Source organism: Doryrhamphus excisus, chromosome 2, assembly GCF_030265055.1.
Source record: "Doryrhamphus excisus isolate RoL2022-K1 chromosome 2, RoL_Dexc_1.0, whole genome shotgun sequence".
Lineage (NCBI taxonomy): Eukaryota > Metazoa > Chordata > Actinopteri > Syngnathiformes > Syngnathidae > Doryrhamphus > Doryrhamphus excisus.
In genome coordinates this window covers 27,138,675-27,159,570 of record NC_080467.1, presented here as the reverse complement: position 1 = coordinate 27,159,570, position 20,896 = coordinate 27,138,675, and the positions used below count along the sequence as shown (strand labels likewise).

The window sequence follows — 20,896 nt, the reverse complement described above, 5'->3', positions numbered from 1 at the left end:
AACACTATTATTATTAAAAACACTTTTAAAGCTTTACTCAGCGTAATTCCAACACCGTATATGTTTCTCCAAACGCGTCTCGCCCTTGGGACAACACTTCCTCATTCTCACGAGACAACCGTGAAGTGGATTCAGGCACACTCCGAACATCTCACAACTTTATTATATGGTCTCAGTAAACTGAAAGACAAAGAAAAACAGGAAGTGGACTATAATCTTACATCTCACTGCGGGAGTATTGTAACACTCTTCGATCGGCCAAACACCAGACCAGACAGGCGGAACAACAGCCGGTTTTTATTTAAGGCTCACAGGAGATAATTCTTAACAAGGGCTACTGTTGCGGCCATAACCCACGCCTCCAACTCCCTCACATGCGGTCTCTCTCCCCCACTTCCTGTCCGCCACCCCTATTCCTTCCCAACCCGGAACATATCTCTCAATGGCAACACGAGTGCAAATACAACATAACACGTAACACATAATACCCCTAAGGGTCATTACACTGCCCCCCCAACAGTAAGTTCCTCGTCCTCGATGGAACAACACAGTCTCTGAGGCGGGGAGGCAATCTACGGCGCCGCCGTGGCCGAGTAGGGCTCCCCGGTGACGCCCGAGCTTCTTGGGATTGCGAATCAGGGATGCGGGCATAGGGCAACTGCCCCTGTTGTGAACCATAGTCTGTTGGTGGAGGCACAGATGCAGGGGAGGGGCAGGGCGGGGTAGTGACCCGCTCCTCTGGGAAGGGCGGAAGGTTGTTCCCCCTATATGGAGCCAACCTATCTCTGTGAAGTACCACCCTCCGCCCCCTAGGTGGCAGCTGGACCCGGTAGACCACCTCACCCACCCTCTCGAGCACCCTGCAGGGCCCCACCCAGCTACTGTCCAGCTTGGGACACCGTCCTTTTTTTCTCTTCGGGCTATAGACCCACACCATCTCCCCAGCATGGAAATGTCTTCCTCTTGTGGTGGCGTCATAGTTACGCTTCTGACGCAACCCGGCCTTTGCCAGCTGGTCTCGGGCGAAGGTGTGTGCGGACTCCATCCGGTCCTGCAGTTTCTTGGCATACTCCAGACCCGGCGGAGCAGCTGGAACATCTGGTGGTCTGCCAAAGGCCATCTCTGCAGGTGTCCGCAGCTCCCGTCCTAGCATTAGCAGCGCAGGTGTACACCGGGTGGAGTCCTGCACAGCCGACCTGTAGGCCATGAGGACAAGCGGAAGGTGGGCGTCCCAATCCTTCTGGTGCTCAGCGGTCAAGATGGCTAGTTGTTGGGCCAGCGTCCGGTTGAACCTTTCTACCAGGCCGTCACTCTGTGGGTGGAGGGGGGTTGTGCGGGTCTTCTGCATGTTTAGTCGGTCGCACAGGGCCGCAAACACCCTTGATTCAAAATTACGGCCCTGGTCACTGTGCAGAGTGGTGGCCGTTCCAAACCTGCTAAACATCCCCTCCACTAAGGCGTCTGCTACAGTTTCAGCCTCTTGGTCAGGAACAGCATATGCCTCTGGCCATTTTGTGAAATAGTCCATGGCCACTAAGACATACCTGTTACCCCTCTCTGTGCGGGGGAAGGGCCCCATGACGTCTATGGCCACCCTCTCCATCGGTGCCCCCGCCAGCTGCTGCTGAAGTGGTGCGTGAGATTGGTCCAGCGGCCCCTTGTGAGCGGAGCAAGCGTCACAGCTGCGGCAGAAGTCCTCTATATCTCTGCGCTGCTGTCCCCAGTAGTAGCTCTGCCTCAGGCGCCGGAGGGACTTGGCAACGCCGAAGTGGCCCGAGCCAGTGCCCCCATGGCAGGCTTCCATCACAGCTGTCCTCAAGGGCTTGGGCACCACAATCTGCCACCTGTCCTCTCCCGTAGCCGGATCTCGCCATGCTCGCTGCAACACGTTGTCTTTCAGCCGAAGAGTCTGAAACTTGGCCCACAGTCCTTTCGTGAAGATGGAGAGCCCGGTGACCTGGTCCCAGGGTGGTCTCTGCTCCTGCTGCAGCCAATGTAACACCGGTGTTAGCTCCAGGTCTTGCTCTTGTCCTGCTCTCCAGTCCACCGTGTCCACAGCCTGGAGTGTTCTGCAGGGGAGTTGCGTTCCTTCGTCCATCTGCGTGAGCTCTTTCTCTCGCTCCTCTCTCTTCTCGCAAAAGCGGCAGCCAACTGCAGCACATGGACGGCGGGAGAGCGCATCCGCATTGCTGTGGTGTGCACCAGCTCTGTGCTCCACAGTGAAATTGAAAGACTGGAGCTCCTCCAGCCAACGTGCCACTTGGCCCTCTGGCTCCTTGAACGACATCAGCCACTGCAGTGCCGCGTGGTCTGTCCGGATGATGAAGGGTGTACCACACAGGTAGTACCTGAAGTGCCTTATTGCCACGACCACTGCCAGGAGTTCTCGCCTCGTGACACAATAGCGCCGTTCACTCCTACTCAGGACGCGGCTGAAGTACGCAACCACTCTCTCTCCCACTGGCCCTCTCTGCGACAGCACAGCTCCCAGCCCGACGTTGCTGGCATCTGTGTCCAGTATAAAAGGGAGGGAAGGGTCGGGTGGGGCGAGAACTGGGGACTCAGTCAGAGTTCTCCTGAGGGTGTCAAATGCCTGTTGGCATTCCGCAGACCAGCTGAAGTCACAGTTTTTCCGCAACAGGTGGAAGAGGGGTGCGGCGATGGACGAAAATCCCCTCACAAACCTCCTGTAATAGGAAGCCAGGCCCAGGAAACTTTTGAGCTGAGTCTGGTCTGTGGGGGTGGGCCAGTTTTTGATGGAATTGATCTTTTCGTCCAGTGTGCAGATGCCTTCCCGTCCCAATTTGTGGCCTAGAAACTCCACCTCCCTCCTCATGAAGTGGCACTTGTTCGGATGCAATTTCAAACCTGCAGCTGCTATCCTCTCCAACACCTTCCGCAGAGAGTCCAAGCTTGCCTCAAATGAGCTCCCATGCACCAACAGGTCATCAAGGTACACCAAGCACCTCCGACGTGGGACGCCTGCCAGCACTCTGTCCATTAACCTCTCGAAGGTTGCAGGGGCATTACACAGGCCGAAGCTCATAACTTTGAACTGCCACAGACCTCCAGATGTGCAAAAAGCAGTCTTTGCTTTGGACTCCTGGGCCAGCGGAACCTGCCAGTACCCACTTCGCAGGTCCAGGGTGGAGAACCACGAGGACCCAGCCACCAAGTCCAGGGACTCATCAATTCTGGGGAGGGGGTAGGAGTCTTTTCTGGTGACCTTGTTCAGGGGCCTGTAATCAACGCAAAAGCGCATCCTTGAGCTGTTCTTTTTGGGCACCATCACAACAGCGGAGGCCCACGGACTGTCAGAGGGCTCTATTATGCCGGCTTTAAGCATTTCGGCCAGCTCTCTGTCTGCCGCCTCCTGACGGGCTAATGGCATGCGGCGAGGGCGCACTTTGACGGGCTGAGCATCACCGGTGTCAATGGTGTGCTCCACCAGGTGAGTTATGCCCACGTCGTTCTCCTCCAGTGCGAAAATGTCCTTATAGTCCAGCAGCAACTGCCATAGCCTCTGTTGTTGCTGGTGGTTTAGGCCCTCGCAATTCTTGGCCCAGATGTCCTTGACTGCAGTGGTCTGCTTGTCCCCCCCTTGCTGCAGTTCCTGTGGTGGTGCTACTGCTGTCTTTATGGTGCTGGCCGTCACAGCGGGGGTGGTCGAGCGTGCTGTTGATGATGTCAGCTTTACCACACCTCCCCCAGGAAGCAACAGGGCGCTGGTGCCCAAGTCCAGCACTGCGCCAATGGCTCTCAGGAAGTCCAGCCCCAGGATGCAAGCCTCCTGCACCTCCGCCACCCATGCAGTAAAAGGCACTGAGCGGTCGCCCACTTCGAACTGGAATACTCCGCGTCCTCTCATCGGAGCCAGCGCCCCCGTCACCGTCCTCAGCTGGACCACAGTAGGTTCCAGGGTAGCCCCTGTCGGGACAGTGTCAGGCCGTACCAGTGTTGCGTTGGACCCCGTGTCCAGGAGAGCTGTGCACCTCTTGCCTGCTATTGTCACTGGGATGTGGCAAAAGTCCCCAACATGGGTCCAGCCCACCGTTACCACTTGGCTCGGTGTAGGCAGCAATGGGGTGGGGTTGTTTATCCCTCGGGCCAGTGTATCCCCCTTTACAAGGGCCCCCGCCGGTTTCCCTGCAGCGCTGCCAGCTTGGGGCATTCTCTCAGGAGGTGTCCTTCCACTCCACAGCCCCAACATGTCTGTGGTCGACGACGTCTGTGGCCAACTGGGGCAGCCGGCTGCAGGACAGCTGCTTGCACCACAGCTTGCGGTCCTTCCGGCTGCTCCAGCCACTCGCTGGTCGCTGTGACTCGAGCTACGGACAACTCCTTGCTCCTCCCCCCGTCCACACTTAGCATCTCTCTTTTTGATGCCAGCTCCAGAGCCTCACTCAGTGTGCCGGGTTGCTCCAGCTGGGTCTGGATACGCAGCTCTTTGGGGCTGAGAGCTTGCAGAAACTGGTCCCTAGCAAGCTCTGCGCGCACGAACGGCGGCATATTCTCGTACGCTCGCTTGCAAAGACACTCTATATCGTGTGCCAGGACACGCAAGGACTCTCCAGGCCGTCTGTGTCTATTGTGGAACTCTGAGCGCAGCAACACAGGCTGGTTGTACCGTCCGTACCGCCTCTGTAGCGCCCCCAGCAGTGACGTGTAGTCCCCCCTCTCCTCGTGACTTAACAGGAGCAGGCATTCAGCAGCCTCATCCGACAGGCAAAGAGCTAACTGCAGGGCTCTCTGTCTATAGGACCACCCGGCTGCTTCAGCCACAAGTTCAAACTGGGCTTGGAATACCTCCCATGTCGATTTGCCATTAAATTTCGGCGTCTTTATATTCGCCGGCACGCCGCAGACATGGGCGCCGCCATCTTTGTCTACGTCACGTGCCGCTCCAACTTCGTCCATGCTGCCGTCATGGTGTCCAAAGTTCGCCCGCCGCGCGAAAGATGGCGCGAATCCTGCCTCAGCGGCCAGCTGTCTTGCCTCCTCCCTGACCCGGCGTCTGGACGAACGAAGATCCATTTCTTCCCCTTCCTCCTCCTTCACCTTGGCCGTCGACATAGCGTGCGCGACGAGTCCTCACTCAGCAACACTAGTTCTCGGCGCAGGTCCGTAAAAACCCTTCTGACACCAGTGTAACACTCTTCGATCGGCCAAACACCAGACCAGACAGGCGGAACAACAGCCGGTTTTTATTTAAGGCTCACAGGAGATAATTCTTAACAAGGGCTACTGTTGCGGCCATAACCCACGCCTCCAACTCCCTCACATGCGGTCTCTCTCCCCCACTTCCTGTCCGCCACCCCTATTCCTTCCCAACCCGGAACATATCTCTCAATGGCAACACGAGTGCAAATACAACATAACACGTAACACATAATACCCCTAAGGGTCATTACAGTATTAACGAACGAACGTTGTTAAAAAAACAACTCAAAACCCACCTGTTTAAATCCGTTTTTAATCCGTTTAACGTTTTATACCTGACCCCGCTTTTAGCCTTGTTTTAGCTCTGAATGAATGTTTGGATATTGTATTTTAATGCATCGTTTACTCTGTTTTTACTCAACTCTATTTGTATTTATTTTTTCTCTACTGTAAAGCGTCTTTGAGTACTCTGAAAAGCGCTATACAAATAAAATTTATTATTATTATTATTTAAGATGGAGCCAAAAAAGATTCACTTGTTGCTTTAATTACGTGGTGTCTTTGAACGCTACATTTCACTCCACATAATAACGCGGTTGAAAGTATGATGAAAGAGACTGGTATCAGGCTAACAGCGTATCTTGTATGTATATGTGTGTTTGTATACATACATTTTGGGAAATAAAAACTACATATGTGGCATTTTTTGCACGTTTGTCACACTTAAATCATCAAACAAAAACGTCATTTAATTTAAATAACACAATGCAGTTTTTAAATGTACTATTAAAGGGGGAAAACAGCACCCCCTTCTGTAACCTGCTGGAAGCTGCACAGCTAAATGGAGTGCACGCTTCATTGGTCATGTGTGTCACTGCTACCCCACTACACACTCACACACACAGTGCAATCACATCCTAATTGCACACCTGAAAAGCACAGACAGGCAAAAAGACCCTGAAAGCATCCTGGTATATTCCATACATCTACTCCATACATCTCACACACGTAAAGCCAACAATCCAACAAGCGTTAATCCAAACAAACATGGTGTTTGGTGCCGAGTGCCAGCCAGCAGTGTATTGATCAAAGTCGGGACCGAGTAAAGTCCCCCCATGGCGAGCGTTTTTCCGCCCGACGATGTCTTAATGCTGCTAATTCATTGAGGTGAGCTTTTCAACTAAACGACAATATCCACACTGATTTGTCCATTTGCATAGCTAATTAAGTCATTAGCTTGAAAACGTGCTGATTGCCAACAAGCCTTGCAGTCACCATCTGTTCTCGCGAGGAGGCCCAACGTCAACCTTCCTCTGGACCACTCTCTGCACCTCCTCCTCCTCCTCCTCCACCTCCTCTGAGGGGAACAGCTGGTGGCGAGTGTGAGACTTGGGAGTGTTAATTGTCAGGTAATTATCACGGCCTCCTTGACTACTCATCTCGTTAAGAGCTAGCCTTCATGCTAGCAACAACGCCGGCGCTTTGAACGGGGGCGGTCCGGCAGTCGTTCCCTGTTGCTCTCGTTGCACAGGCTGATTAGCATTTTTAAAGCCAGAGATTAGCAGAAAGGATCTTGAGGGACGTTTTTCCTCCTTGGAAACACACAGCGGCGTTTTTAATGTATGTTTGCAATGGAACTGAACAAAACACTCGTTTTCATGGCAATAAGCAGGGAATCGAACGGCGTTCAGTCATTCCTTGTGTTTCCAGACCCGACCACGATAAGTGAATTTCCGCAAAGTAGGATTCAATATGAATAAACGGAACATTTTTGTTTGAAAACCTGTATTAACATTATTAGAGCCCTCAAGACATGATATAACACCCCTATAGTCACGTTTACATTTGTATTAACCAAAATAGTAGATAAGTGAATTTCCGCAAAGTAGGATTCAATATGAATAAACAGAACATTTTTGTTTGAAAACCTGTATTAACATTATTAGAGCCCTCAAGACATGATATAACACCCCTATAGTCACGTTTACATTTGTATTAACCAAAATAGTAGATAAGTGAATTTCCGCAAAGTAGGATTCAATATGAATAAACGGAACATTTTTGTTTGAAAACCTGTATTAACATTATTAGAGCCCTCAAGACATGATATAACACCCCTATAGTCACATTTACATTTGTATTAACCAAAATAATAGATAAGTGAATTTCCGCAAAGTAGGATTCAATATGAATAAACTGAACATTTTTGTTTGAAAACCTGTATATACATTATTAGAGCCCTCAAGACATGATATAACACCCCTATAGTCACATTTACATTTGTATTAACCAAAATAGTAGATCAAATCCTAGAAAATAATACATATTAGACATAAATAAGATAACACAGACTCGCATGTTAGGAGTTCCTTGTATTTTTCTGGACAGTGTACTTCTAGCGTACTTCCTTGAGGTTTTAAATGGCTTTACACTCGTCTTACTTAATACAGCAGACAGAATATGAGTAAATAAGCCATGTAAAAGGGAAATAAATTGTTGTTCTTGCTCGGGCAGTTCGGAGTAAATGTGTTCCCTCGGGAACCGTAATGAGGAGTCTCACTAATGTGGACTACAGTACTACATTCACAATTACAATGCTACTTCTGCCCTATACAGTATTTCACCACTAGAGGGCTCGACAGATGTTAGAAACCTGACCTTAGTAGGTCATAATCATGTTTGCTATGCTTAAACTGTACAAAAATATGGCTTATAAATGCGACAAATTCACTTGTCACGGTCAAGTCTGCGATAAACGAGGGATTACTGTTGAGTAAAATGTACAAAAATAAAGTCCACATCTTTTATTTGCCCTGGGTTCGAATCTCCACTAGTAAGCACCATCGGTATTCATCAGGAAGCATCCGGAATATAAAGGGATCAAGCCCAAAAAAAATAAATCACTATGCGTATTTAAATAAATATATAAATAAAAGCCAGGAAAAAAAGCCAAAAGAAATGTACTTCCTGTTTCACTCATAGCTGCTGTCAGCCACAGAAATATGTATATATTTGTGCCTCCATCTTATGCTATCATTCATCAAGCTAGCAGAAAGGTCTAGAAGGGAGGAGTGAAAGGTGTGTAAAAAAAATACAAAAAATTCCATTAGTACTGCGTGTACTGTATAGGCTTTTCTAAGAACCTTTCCTGTACAATCCTTACATTTAATCAAAAATGAACATTTCAACACAGTGAGAAGAAAATCATGCAGTTTCCCTTTAAGTGAGGCATACGGGTTCCATTAACCCAATTCAGCTAGCAAATATTGTTCCTCCTTGGCCAATTAAAGGGAGAATATTACACTTGTAAAGATGGATGGTTAGTTCAAAAGTAATCTATTACTTCTCCGAGTCCTTGCTTTTGATAGAATAACTGACTTCGGCTTGAAAGAAGGAAAAACAACAACAAAAAAACATCCTGCTAACAAGGGCCCTCATTATGATTAAAACAGCACGTGACCACTAGAGGTCAGTGTTGCACATTCAATGTCCCATCCCTATGGACACACACACACACACACTTTCTCTCTCTAGCCCCCCCTCCCCTGGCGAGGGTCCACTCCTCATTGTCATTGGGCTCACGTAGACTCGTGCTCAGCTCCACAAAAAAAAAAAAAAAATATATATATATATATATAAAAACCCAAACAACTTCTCAGACAAAGACAGCAGGCGTGCAACATATGTATCCGGCGTGTTAGCATCCACGCTGCCAGTGTTAAGAGGCCTGTGTGTGTGTGTGTGTGTGCGGTACAGTGTGTGCCATGTGAAGGAGTAAAAAGCGAGGGGTGCTGGGGGAGGGGTGTCGATGTGAGTACACAGATATAGGCGATAATGAGAGCTGGCACAAATCCAAACTGTCTGCTCCGGAGAAAACAATTGCACGCCCTGTTGTGTAGTTGTGTATTTGCGTTTATGTGTGTGTGTGTGTGTGTGTGTTTGTGTGCACTACGAGTGGGAGAGAGGAAGACGGCAGCGAGGGCAAACCAAATGCGAGAAGATGACGAGACAGCAAAGCGCGGCAGAGACAGACATAGCGGCAAGAACCAAACGGGGACACAGTGTGTGGGAGACGAGACGGAATACTTTTTTTTTTTTTTTCTACAGCAGGGAAAAAAAAGGAAAAGAGAAACAAAGATTTGTTTTAGAGCCTCAACTTCTCCAATCTGCTGGTAGAAAGTTTGCTATATCTACTCTCAGCGAACCCACCTAGCACCGGGCCCTGGATCATTACCCAAATCCCTCTTCTCTCTTCGATTGCCATTGTTCACTCAAAACACAATCCCTAAATATACGAAGGTAGATACCGAGGTCGATACTACAGGATCCTGACCACCCACCCACTACGTTTTCTACCGGGGGGTGCTGGAGCCTATCCCAGCTGTCTTTGGGCGAGAGGTGGGGTACACCCTGGACTGGTCGCTAGCCAATCACAGGGCACATATAGACAAACAACCATTCACACTCACATTCATACCTATGGACAATTTGGAGTCGCTAATTAACCTAGCATGTTTTTGGAATGTGGGAGGAAACCGGAGTACCCGGAGAAAACCCACGGGGAGAACATGCAAACTCCACACAGAGATGCCCGAGAGTGGAATTGAACCCTGGTCTCCTAGCTGTGAGGTCTGCGCGCTAACCACTAGACCGCCGTGCCGCCACTACGCCATCTTGTGTCATTAATGTCATTAATGACTAATGTCATTAATGTCACTAATGTCATTAATGTCTACATCAGGACGTCGCCTACAGCCACAGCAGCAAATTTGAGACCCGCAACTGCAATTTTTTGGCACATTTCCAAATTTGAAGTGACAAACACAACACAAAAATAAAAAGTAGAAGAAGAGTCAAACCAGGTGGAGTCGATGCTTACAGGTACCTGACTGGAGAGGCTGAAGTTGGTGGCGGGGCTTCGCTTCTTCCCGGCGGCGGCGCCCACGCCGCTGTTGGCGCTGCTGGCCGAGTTCTTCCGTTTCCTCCTCTTGGTGGTGGTCTGTCGGGCGGGCTCAGCTTTGGCGCGACCAGCAAAGACAAACAGAGGCCATGCCAGAGAACATAATGCATACTGACGGATACAAGAGACGGGGCGGGGGCCAACGGCGGGGCACATGGCGTGCGGACGGTGTTCATGCGTGTACGTGCGCTATATGCTGTACACTAGGGGTGTCCACGCTTTGGAAAAATGATAAATCAAAGGATGAGTTTCTTTGTTAAAAAATGAGCTGTCGCTTCAAATGGCCCCCGGGCCGCACTGTGGACCCCCCTGCTGTGCACGCCTGCAGTGAAGACAGTGATCCATGCTTGGTACCAACATCTCCCATGCACTACTAGCCGATTATCTCCATGCTTTGCACCAAGCCGTGAATGAACGCTCAGCATTGCAACAAAGCAACATTTGTTGTGCTGATGTCACAGCCATGTGCTTTTTGTGTTAGAATCCCGAGTGTTCATGCATGGCAGCATTGTTACTCCAACGTGCAGTAGTCATGTCAGGCACCTTATCTTGCTTCATGTATAGTTCAGCATCCAAACACATTCCCCATCTGACGGAGAAAAGATACCTTTTTTGTGATTGCTGGGGAATATTTCCGTTTTGAAGTTCTGTGGGTGTCCAGCTGAAACGGGAGAATTTGCGTTTTGTTTTTTAATATACATAATGCAAGGTTTATATTGATCATAAAAACATGAAAGACAATGCAGAAATGTGTTATAGACATGCACCACACTTAAGACAGGGGTAGTCAACTGGTGGCCAGCAGGCCAAAACCAGCCCATGAAGGTTTTCGGTCCGAAAGTGTGGTAAACATTTTTGAGCAGATTCCTTTAAAACACCCAAAGCAGTTCTGTCACATATAAAACCCTAGCGTGGTCCTGCCATATAGAGGATCTTTGACCAGCCGTTGGGGCACCAAGTCCATAGAAGCAGAACAATCCGGTCATTTAGAGGATCTTTGACTCGCAGTTTTGGCGTAAGTTATGAAAAACACAACGCTCATGTCATATATATATCATGTAATTGCGTTAAAAATTAGCGCTCTTGTCCTATAGAGGATCTTTGACTAGCGTTTTTGCAGTAGGTCCTCAAAAACAACAGAACTCTCTGGTCATATAGAGGGTCTTTGACAAGCGTTTTTGTGGTAGGTCCTGCAAAACAACATAACTCTCTGGAAATATAGAGGATCTTTGACTAGCGTTTTTGTGGTAGGTCCTGAAAAACATCAGAACTCTCTGCTCATATAGAGGATCTTTGACTTGCGTTTTTGTGGTAGGTCCTGCAAAACAACAGAACTCTCTGCTCATATAGATGATCTTTGACTAGCGTTTTTACGGTTGGTCCTGCAAAACAACTGAACACTCTGCTAATATAGAGGATCTTTGACTAGCGTTTTTACGGTAGGTACTGCAAAACAACTGAACTCTCTGCTCATATGGAGGATCTTTGAATTAGTGTTGTGTAGTAATCAACAGAACACCCTGTCCTGTCTTATAAAGGATCTTTGACGACCATGTTTGCAGTTGGTCCTTATAAACGCTCCTGTAATATAGAGGATCTTTGACTAGATTTTGTAGTAGATCCTTGTAAACAACAGTACTGTCTCATACAGGATCTTTGACTAGCGTTTTTACGGTAGGTCCTGAAAAACAACACAACTCTCTGCTCATATAGAGAATCTTTGAATTAGCTTTTTGTAGTAATCAACAGAACACCCTGTCTTGTCTTATAAAGGATCTTTGACGACCATGTTTGCAGTTGGTTCTTATACATAGAAGAACACTCCTGTAATGTAGAGGATCTTTGACTAGATTTTGTAGTAGGTCCTTGTAATCAACAGTACTGTCTCATACAGGATCTTTGACTTGCACTTTTACAGGAAGACCTTAAGAAGAGAATGCTCTTGTCCCATAGAGGATCTTTGACTAGTGTTTTTGCGGTAGGTCCTGAAAAACAACAGAACTCTCTGCTCATATAGAGGATCTTTGAATTAGCGTTTTGTAGTAATTAACAGAACACCCTGTCCTGTCTCATAAAGGATCTTTGACACCCATGTTTGCAGTTGGTTCTTATAAACAGAAGAACGCTCCTGTAGTATAGAGGATCTTTGACTAGATTTTGTCGTAGATTCTTGTAAGCAACAGTACTGTCTCATACAGGATCTTTGACTTGCACTTTTACAGGAAGACCTTAAGAAGAGAATGCTCCTGTCTCATAGAGGATCTTTGACTAGCATTTTTGTGGTAGGTCCTGAAAAACAACAGAACTCTCTGCTCATATAGAGGATCTTTGAATTAGTGTTTTGTAGTAATTAACAGAAGACCCTATCTTATAAAGGATCTTTGACAACCATGTTTGCAGTTGGTTCTTATAAACAGAAGAACGCTCCTGTAATATAGAGGATCTTTGACTCGATTTTTGACTTGCACTTTTACAGGAAGACCTTAAGAAGAGAATGCTCTTGTCCCATAGAGGATCTTTGACTCTGGTTTTTGAACTTGAAAGATGGCCACCGTTTGACCCTGGAACAGATCATTTGCATTGCTTCCTATGAAATGGTTGTTTCCCAGTGTACAGGAAGGTCATAGCGTTCCCAAATGGATGTTGTTCAGTGATAAAATCCATATTCCCGGTGTATTTTGTCTCCCAGCGAGGAAAGATGTGTTCCTTCTGTACCACAATGCAACAATGTAAAGCCACAAACAAAACAACGCCATTTTTTCCCTTCTTATCAGCATCTTTCCTCTTTGGATTCCTGACTTTGACAGATGTGCGCTCAAAGACTATTGTCACACTTTTGTGTTATCCTGACGCTTTCCTCCGGTCGGTGACGCACTGGAATGGCTTCCATCCCCCCTCACGCCCCCCCTCCTCCTCGCATAAAAGACTTATCAGTGCCTGAATGTGGCGGCGGCTTCCTTCCTGGCGGGATGGCAAGGACCTGCTTCCAGGCCGGAGAAGAATGGCAGGAAAAAAGCTGCCATGTCAACGTGAGGCCAGTTGGCATTAAAAAAATATGATGGTGTAGTTCATGTTTAAACCTTGTTGGAATCGATCCCAGAGGGTTCCATGTTTTGATTCTACGTCCACTGTGAACAACGGTCCACACTGGGGAGCTGGATCTCCTCGTCTGATTCTCCTCGTTTGATCACACCCTGCACGCTTAATTAAAGTCACGCAGGCCTGAAGTCTCAAAGTCCTTTTTTTTTTTTTTTTAGAATAAAATCTCGTCGCGCCTCGCTAAGCAACGCTGTAAATTGCAGCTCCTACAACGTGCAACCCCACACAAAAAAAAAGGAACCTGGGTTTACATCCCGGCAGCTTAAGGCCTTTAGGTGTGAGAAAGCGCCTTTGGAACATCAATCACGGCACGACGCCGCTCCTCGGAGAGGTCCGTTAAGACCGGTGAGATCCGAGAGGCGGCCTTGAATGCTGATTCATTTCACACACCTGACGGGTAAAAGCATTCTTTAAAGGATTACGACACATAAAGGCAAAGTGATGCAATAAAGACACCGACCCACATTGGAAAAAAAAACAACATACAAAGTCAGCCATGACGGAAAGTTGATTTTTTTTGGGAAGTATTTGTATCTATTTTAAGAAATAGGGAAACATATCTTTATTTACTGATCTCTTTCATTTATTATTATTATTTTTTATGACTTTTTTTCTAATCATCCTTTTTTTCCTTCCCCTGGCACTTAACATTGTGTAAAGTGTCTAATATCTAATATTCATGATTATTATTATTACCATTATGATGACACTGATGATGATAATGATGAATATTTATTATGAAGTATTTTTAAATTTATTATTTATTATAATAATTGTTATGTGTTATTATCAGCATTTATTTTTCTTCCCTTGGTGTTTAACATTTTGAAAGTGTTATTGGGTATTGTTTATGAATAAAATCTAAAATCTATTATTGTCATTATTATTAATTATTATTAATTATTTATTATGCAGTATTATTATCATTATTAATTTATTTTCTTTCCCTGGCACTTAAAAGTTGTGTTACGCATCCTTCTGAATTTGTTTTTAAAATAAATAACATTTTAATTATTATTATATTATGATTTGATTTGATTTGATTTGTTATTAAGCATTGGCATTTGTTTATTTTTTTACTTGGCACAATTCTGTGCATACTTATATTTTATTTATGTTATGAATAAAATAAATTGATATAAATAAAATGTATTGGTCAAAATTAAAAAGTAGAATTAGCTTTTTTTGCCATTTAAACATTGAATCTATTATATATTTTTTATTTTATTCATTATAAATATTTTCATAATTATTACTCAAAATTTTGTCTGGGTTTTTTTGTAATGAATTTATTGTTAATAATATCAATACATTTTTTAAAAAATGTTATTCATTATTAAGTGCTATGATCATCCTTGATGTTTTTATTGCCTGGCACTTAAAAATTGTGTTATGCATTCTTGGATATATATATATATATTTATATTATTATACTGACATTATTATGATGAATATTGTCTCTCCAGTCATCCTTTTGCCATAGCGTGGAGTGTTTCTGTCGGTAAAAGCAGTAATGACCTCGAATGACCTCTAATGCTGGAGGGCAGCTGACCTCAAAGGTCAGCGCTAGTTCTTCTTCAGGCACAATAACACATTTGTAGTTTTAGCTGTGAGTAGGACAGAGACCCACCAGATCCAGCAGATGGCGCTGTGGTGAAACAAAAACCTTTAAACGCGGATTACAGATTGGAGGATGGTTTAGCCTTGGTGGACGTTTGTGTTCGACTCCAAGCAAAATGATTCATTTTGCAGGAACGGTGGCGCAAAAGAGAGAGAGCGAGAGTGTGGAGCGAGGGTCGTTACCTGGCGGCGCGACCATTCTCTGCCACTTTTGGAACAGGCACGTCTTGAGACAGTCCCGCGGGCTGAGGTTGTACGTCTTGTGTCTGGACATCAGCTCCTGCATGGGCTCCAGGATGACACACAACTGTCCAAAAAAGAAAGAAAGACGCCATCGATTCAAAGATAAGCTGTTAGCCTCCCATGCAAATGAGCGGTGTTTATTTCAGAGCCAGCGCTCCCCATTAAAAGAAATCCATAAAACTGCGGGGTTTGCTGCTCAATTAAAGTGTTAATTGTGCAGTAAATCAGGCGTTTATGATGGTTTATGAAATCGTTTTGAAGGAACGGCTTCATCGTCACAGCAACCCCGAGTCTGTTAAAAGCACGCGGTTAAACGACACCAGGACCGATTCCGTTTTCTTGGCGGCCATGGATGATGCTGTCGCCTAGCAACATAAGCGCGCAGAGTGTACTATGCTAAAAGACCCCCGGACCGAATTGGATGTTTGAACCAACAGGCTGGCCTCCGATCACCCGGGTCTCGTCGCTGGGCCTGAAACGGGACGCTTATTTTCAAACTGAAGAGAAGGAAGCAGAACATGCTGATCACAGAGAGAGTGGCAAAACACAGACAGCGTTATGTTGGAGTCGCACGTGAAACGGAGTCAGATGGGGTGGGGGGGGGTCACTGAGCCTGGAAAACGTCAGGGCTTTTTCCAGAGCGACGCTAATGTGGTTTTAATACGAGGAAGGGGTGTGTTGCACCCTGGCGAGCCGTGATAACAGCAGAGGGGAAGCCAGCATTTGGACAAAGTCCGGCAGGATGGGAAAGGTTGACCACACAGGAACGCTAACACGGACATGACCTCCAAAACATTCCCCACTTAGAACCGATGTTGGATAGCAATATGGAGCAATATGACTAATAATAATACAATATTATATGTTTTTTTTACATTATTAGAGCCCTCTAGACATGAAATAACACCCCTACAGTCACATTTATATTCTTATAATCCAATATAGTAGACATTATAAGACAAAATAAGACATAGAATCACACGTTAGCATCGGGAGAGTACTTCCTTCAGTACCTATTGTCTCATCAATGTAACATTACTGACCCCTAGTGACTAGTGTATAATACTACATATCATTAACGTCTTTGAATGCGTCATCTGAATGTATTACACTTCATGTAGCCATTTTTATGCTTGGAAATGCGTAATTTAGGCCTAGAATACAAATATTTTGATTAAATAATCACATGTTTTGATAAATAGGCTATATTCAACCACAGATTAGCAATAATTTGTATATTTTTGAAAAAAAAAACATGATAGTGGTGAGGGATTACTGTACTGTTTCTGCTGTGTTGTTTAGTTTTTCTGCTAGCTAGCGCATCAACAATATATTTTTAATATATTTTTCATTTTTTAAATATTGTTTATATGATATTATAATAAATATATATTTATATAAATATATAATAAATATTATATCATATATAATATATAATTATATATATTTCGATGCTCATTTCGTTGCATATTTTAGCTCAGTGACACCATTCCACAAGAAAATTTACAGTTTAGTTTTTGTTATTGCACAACAGGAAGTCCATCCTGTTCATTTCAGCGGCTTTTAAAATGATACTGGATCCCAGCAGAGAATATTTGTAAGTTTCTTTGAATAAAATACTAAATTCACGGTAAATATGCATTTTTCTCCTGTTGTCCGACACGCTCAAATTCATGCTCAGAGTGGCACAGAGACACACCCCCTCAATTGTTTGACCGTGGGGTAGGTCTTTAACTCCACAGAAAAATATAAACAAAACAAAAATATTCAAGATGTCTTAAAGTGGTGATGGTGATTTCAGATTGGTATAAAAATGTAATCAAATAACAAACCCACTCCTAAAACGGCAGTGCCGAATCATATAGAAAAAGAGTAAAACATCGTAAAACATATACACAAATCTGAAAAGTTGCAAATGCAGAATGGCGCCCCTTTAAATCCCCGAAAAGCCGACTTGTTTGGGCAATAAAAACCCTGTTTAACCTCCATTAATCTGCTGTTGTGTGCAAACAGTAAACAAGATCTTATCCGCCGTTTAAGTCTGCGAAATAAAGACACAAAAAGCGTGTGAATCTTTTGGCGTAATTACCTGAAATGTACCTGAAATCTGTCTCTGCTCTATCAGTTCCATTGCAGATGCTTTCTGCATTGAGAGTCATTGTTAGAGAAAAACAAAACAAAACAAAAAAAAAAACAGGCACCGGCGCACTCGCACCCCTAGAACCCACCCAATTCCTCCATCCCCCACCCCTTTGTGTCTTTCAATTCCGTTATTATAAGCAGCAGAGGTGCCCTTATCCCCTTCACCCCCCCCACAACCCTCCACATCCACCCTCCACCCCTTCCTCCCCAAATCGCGTGCCATTTCGCAATTATGAGTCTCAACAGGGAGCGTTCATTAATGTTATGCTAATTTTCTGTATCCAATTAATTCCTCTGCCTGCTTGGCGCTCGCTCGCGCTCCTTCTCCCCCGTTTGGAAAATACGAGGTGTCAGTCAAGTGTGGCGTATGGCGGCAAAAAAAAAAAAAAAAAACTCCACAAACACAACCTTGTGAAATAATCACCGGCATGCTTGCACTTCCTCTTTGTGGAAATCACATGGCTACGTTGCATTGGATAAACAAGCTAGGTGCCATGATGGGCTCTTTTTATGCTTAACTCAAAGCATAGACCAGAAATAGCAAAGCTTCGGCTCAGTCACCAACTCCACAATTGTATTGTTTGGCTTTTTATTTGGCTTTTTTATGGTTACTGGTGAAAAGGAAGTGTGCCGATAACCATAGAACCACCACATGTCACCTGACATTAGTATATGTGAGAAGAGCTGCTTGGTTGGTATTGATAATGGACAGTATCGGTATTGATTGATATCGATGTTAGTCGATATCAGCATTTGTTGGTATTTATGTTGGACAATATCGTGGCAGTTGGTTGATATCGATGTTGGACAATATCGGGATCAGTTTATGTTGATGTTGGACAAAACTGGTATCAGTTCCTATCAAAGCTGGACAATATCATCATTGGCTGATATCAATGTGATATTGGTTGATACCGGTGTTGGAAAATATTGGCAGTAATATTTTTTGTTTCATAGCAGTCATTGATTCATAGCAATGTTGGCATTGGTTGATATCAATGTCGGAAATATCAGTATCGGTTGATATCAATGTTGGACAACATCAGCTTCGGTTGATATCAATGTTGGACAATATCAGCTTCGGTTGTTATCAATGTTGGACAATATCGGTATCAGTTGATATCAATGTGGGCCAATATCAGCATCGGTTGATATCAATGTTGGACAATATCAGCATCGGTTGATATCAATGTTGGACAATATCAGCTTCGGTTGATATCAATGTTGGACAATATCAGTATCAGTTGATATCAATGTGGGACAATATCAGCATCGGTTGATATCAATGTTGGACAATATCAGCATCGGTTGATATCAATGTTGGACAATATCAGCTTCGGTTGATATCAATGTTGGACAATATCAGCATCGGTTGATATCAATGTTGGACAATATCAGCTTCAGTTGATATCAATGTTGGACAATATCAGTATCAGTTGATATCAATGTGGGACAATATCAGCTTCAGTTGATATCAATGTTGGACAATATCAGTATCAGTTGATATCAATGTGGGACAATATCAGCATCGGTTGATATCAATGTTGGGCAATATCAGCATCGGTTGATATCAATGTTGGACAATATCAGCTTTGGTTGACATCAATGTTGGACAATATCAGTATCGGTTGATATCAATGTTGGACAATATCAGCATCGGTTGATATCAAGTTGTACAATATTGGTTTCAATGTTGGACAATATTTCTATTGGGTGGTATCAAGGTTTGACGATATCGTCTTTGGTTTATATTGATGTGATATTGGTTGATATCAACGTTGGAAAATAATGGCAGTAATATTGTCATTGGGTCATAGCGATGTTGGCATCGGTTGATATCAATGTTAGGAGTACATCAGCATCAGTTGATATCAATGTTGGACAATATCAGCATCAGTCGATATAGATGTTGGACAATATCAGCTTCGGTTGACATCAATTTTGGACAATATTTCCATTGGTGGTATCAATGTTTGCCAATATCATCATTGGTTGATATCGATGTGATATTGGTTGACGTCAACATTGGTAAATAATGGCAGTAATATTGGCATTGGGTCAGAGCGATGTTGTACAATATTGGCATTGGCATCAGTTGGCAAAGTTTACATGGGTTGGCATCAAGTCTGTTTACATGATTTCCTCTGGTAAGGGAACACAGTATTCTACTTTTGGTCTAAAGCAGCATCTCTATGGAAAAAACCCTTAGAACTGCACTGTGTACTACATTTAAAGTCCAAACTGGTCCTTGCAGAGTTAACACAGAAATACAGTGCACACACACACACACACACACACACACACACACACACACACACACACACACACACACACACTTACCCTGAGGTAGTTGAGGGTGAAGTTGGTCAAACCCATGCGCGTGATGTTTTTGGACAGTTGTTCCAGCACCTGAGGGTCTTGTGCCTGCAGTCAAAATGGAAGGGCAAAAAAAAAAAAAAGCACAGCACAGAAAGTTGAAAGGCTACCATAGAGTACATCTACGTGGCAAGAAGCAGAATGCAGCAAATCCAAAGCAATTATCTGCAGCCAATTAGCCTAATTGGAGATCACGCTGCATATACAGTTGGTCATAAACGCAAACACTTAACACCGCCGCCGTTTCAGTGCTAAGTTAAGTTGATTCCATGGAAGTATTTAACCTTTGCTGTCGTCAGAATCACCAAGCAGTCTCATTAATTTATTGTACTACCTTATCTTGATTTGACCAATTTGTGAGCATATAGAAGAATTCATTACATTTTGGGAAAAACAAAACAATAAAGTGCACTGAGCTAACTGCTAAACATGAGTAGTGCAGTTCTCTGCTAAAATGCTAGGTGGCAGTGTTCTACAGATGAGTACATCACGGGGGCCATTTGTGGCCCGCAGATGATTTTGTACTCAATATGGACCAAAAATGCAATTAAACAGAAAAAAAGCTATTTTATGAGAATAATGTCAAAATATTAGAAGAATAAAGCTATAATAACAAATTAAAGTGGTAATCTTAGGAGAAAGAAATTTGTTATTTTGCAAGAATAAAGTCGTAATATTAGGAGAAAAGATCATTTATTCATTCATTCATTTTCTACCGCTTTTCCTCGCGGGAGGTGCTGGAGCCTATCCCAGCTGTCTTCGGGTGAGAGGCGTTGTACACCCTGGACTGGTCGCCAGCCAATCACAGGGCACATATAAACAAACAACCATTCACACTCACATTCATACCTATGGACAATTTGGAGTCGCTAATTAACCTAGCATGTTTTTGGAATGTGGGAGGAAACCGGAGTACCCGGAGAAAACCCACGCATGCACGGGGAGAACATGCAAACTCCACACAGAGATGGCCGAGGGTGGAATTGAACCCTGGTCTCCTAGCTGTGAGGTCTGAGCGCTAACCACTTGTCCGCCGTGCCGCCCGTATTATCAATTTATTCTTCTAATTCTAATTGTATAATATAGAACTAGAAATACAGTATAATAATTATTCTGTAAATGAGATTTATATCTCTATAAAAAATTACACAATATAATTATTAGTTAAAAAATGAATCAAAATGGTCATGCATCAAAACATATTTATTGAGTCATTGTTATTCTTAATGAATGGAAAAAATGGCTGTTTAAAAAAAAAATTATATCATGAAAACTAGGATAAAAAAACAGTTACAC

At 44.4% G+C, this 20,896-nt stretch overlaps 1 protein-coding gene across 7 annotated transcripts in view; it reads right to left on the bottom strand.

The window, feature by feature from the left end:
- The window catches only part of ldb2a (LIM domain binding 2a), a 105,550-nt gene that overhangs the window by 1,823 nt on the left and 82,831 nt on the right, over positions 1–20,896 (bottom strand). The window contains exons 6-9 of one of the 7 annotated variants that reach the window (XM_058049555.1): positions 19,565–19,648; positions 15,023–15,146; positions 10,728–10,781; positions 10,046–10,176 (exon numbers count right to left, since the gene is read on the bottom strand). In XM_058049555.1, the coding sequence (XP_057905538.1) occupies positions 10,046–10,176; positions 10,728–10,781; positions 15,023–15,146; positions 19,565–19,648 (393 nt within the window). Of the gene's footprint in view, positions 1–221; positions 10,005–10,039; positions 10,190–10,727; positions 10,782–15,022; positions 15,147–19,564; positions 19,649–20,896 lie in introns of those variants that run through there. The other 6 variants (XM_058049547.1, XM_058049538.1, XM_058049527.1 and 3 more) reach the window with 6 other exon arrangements.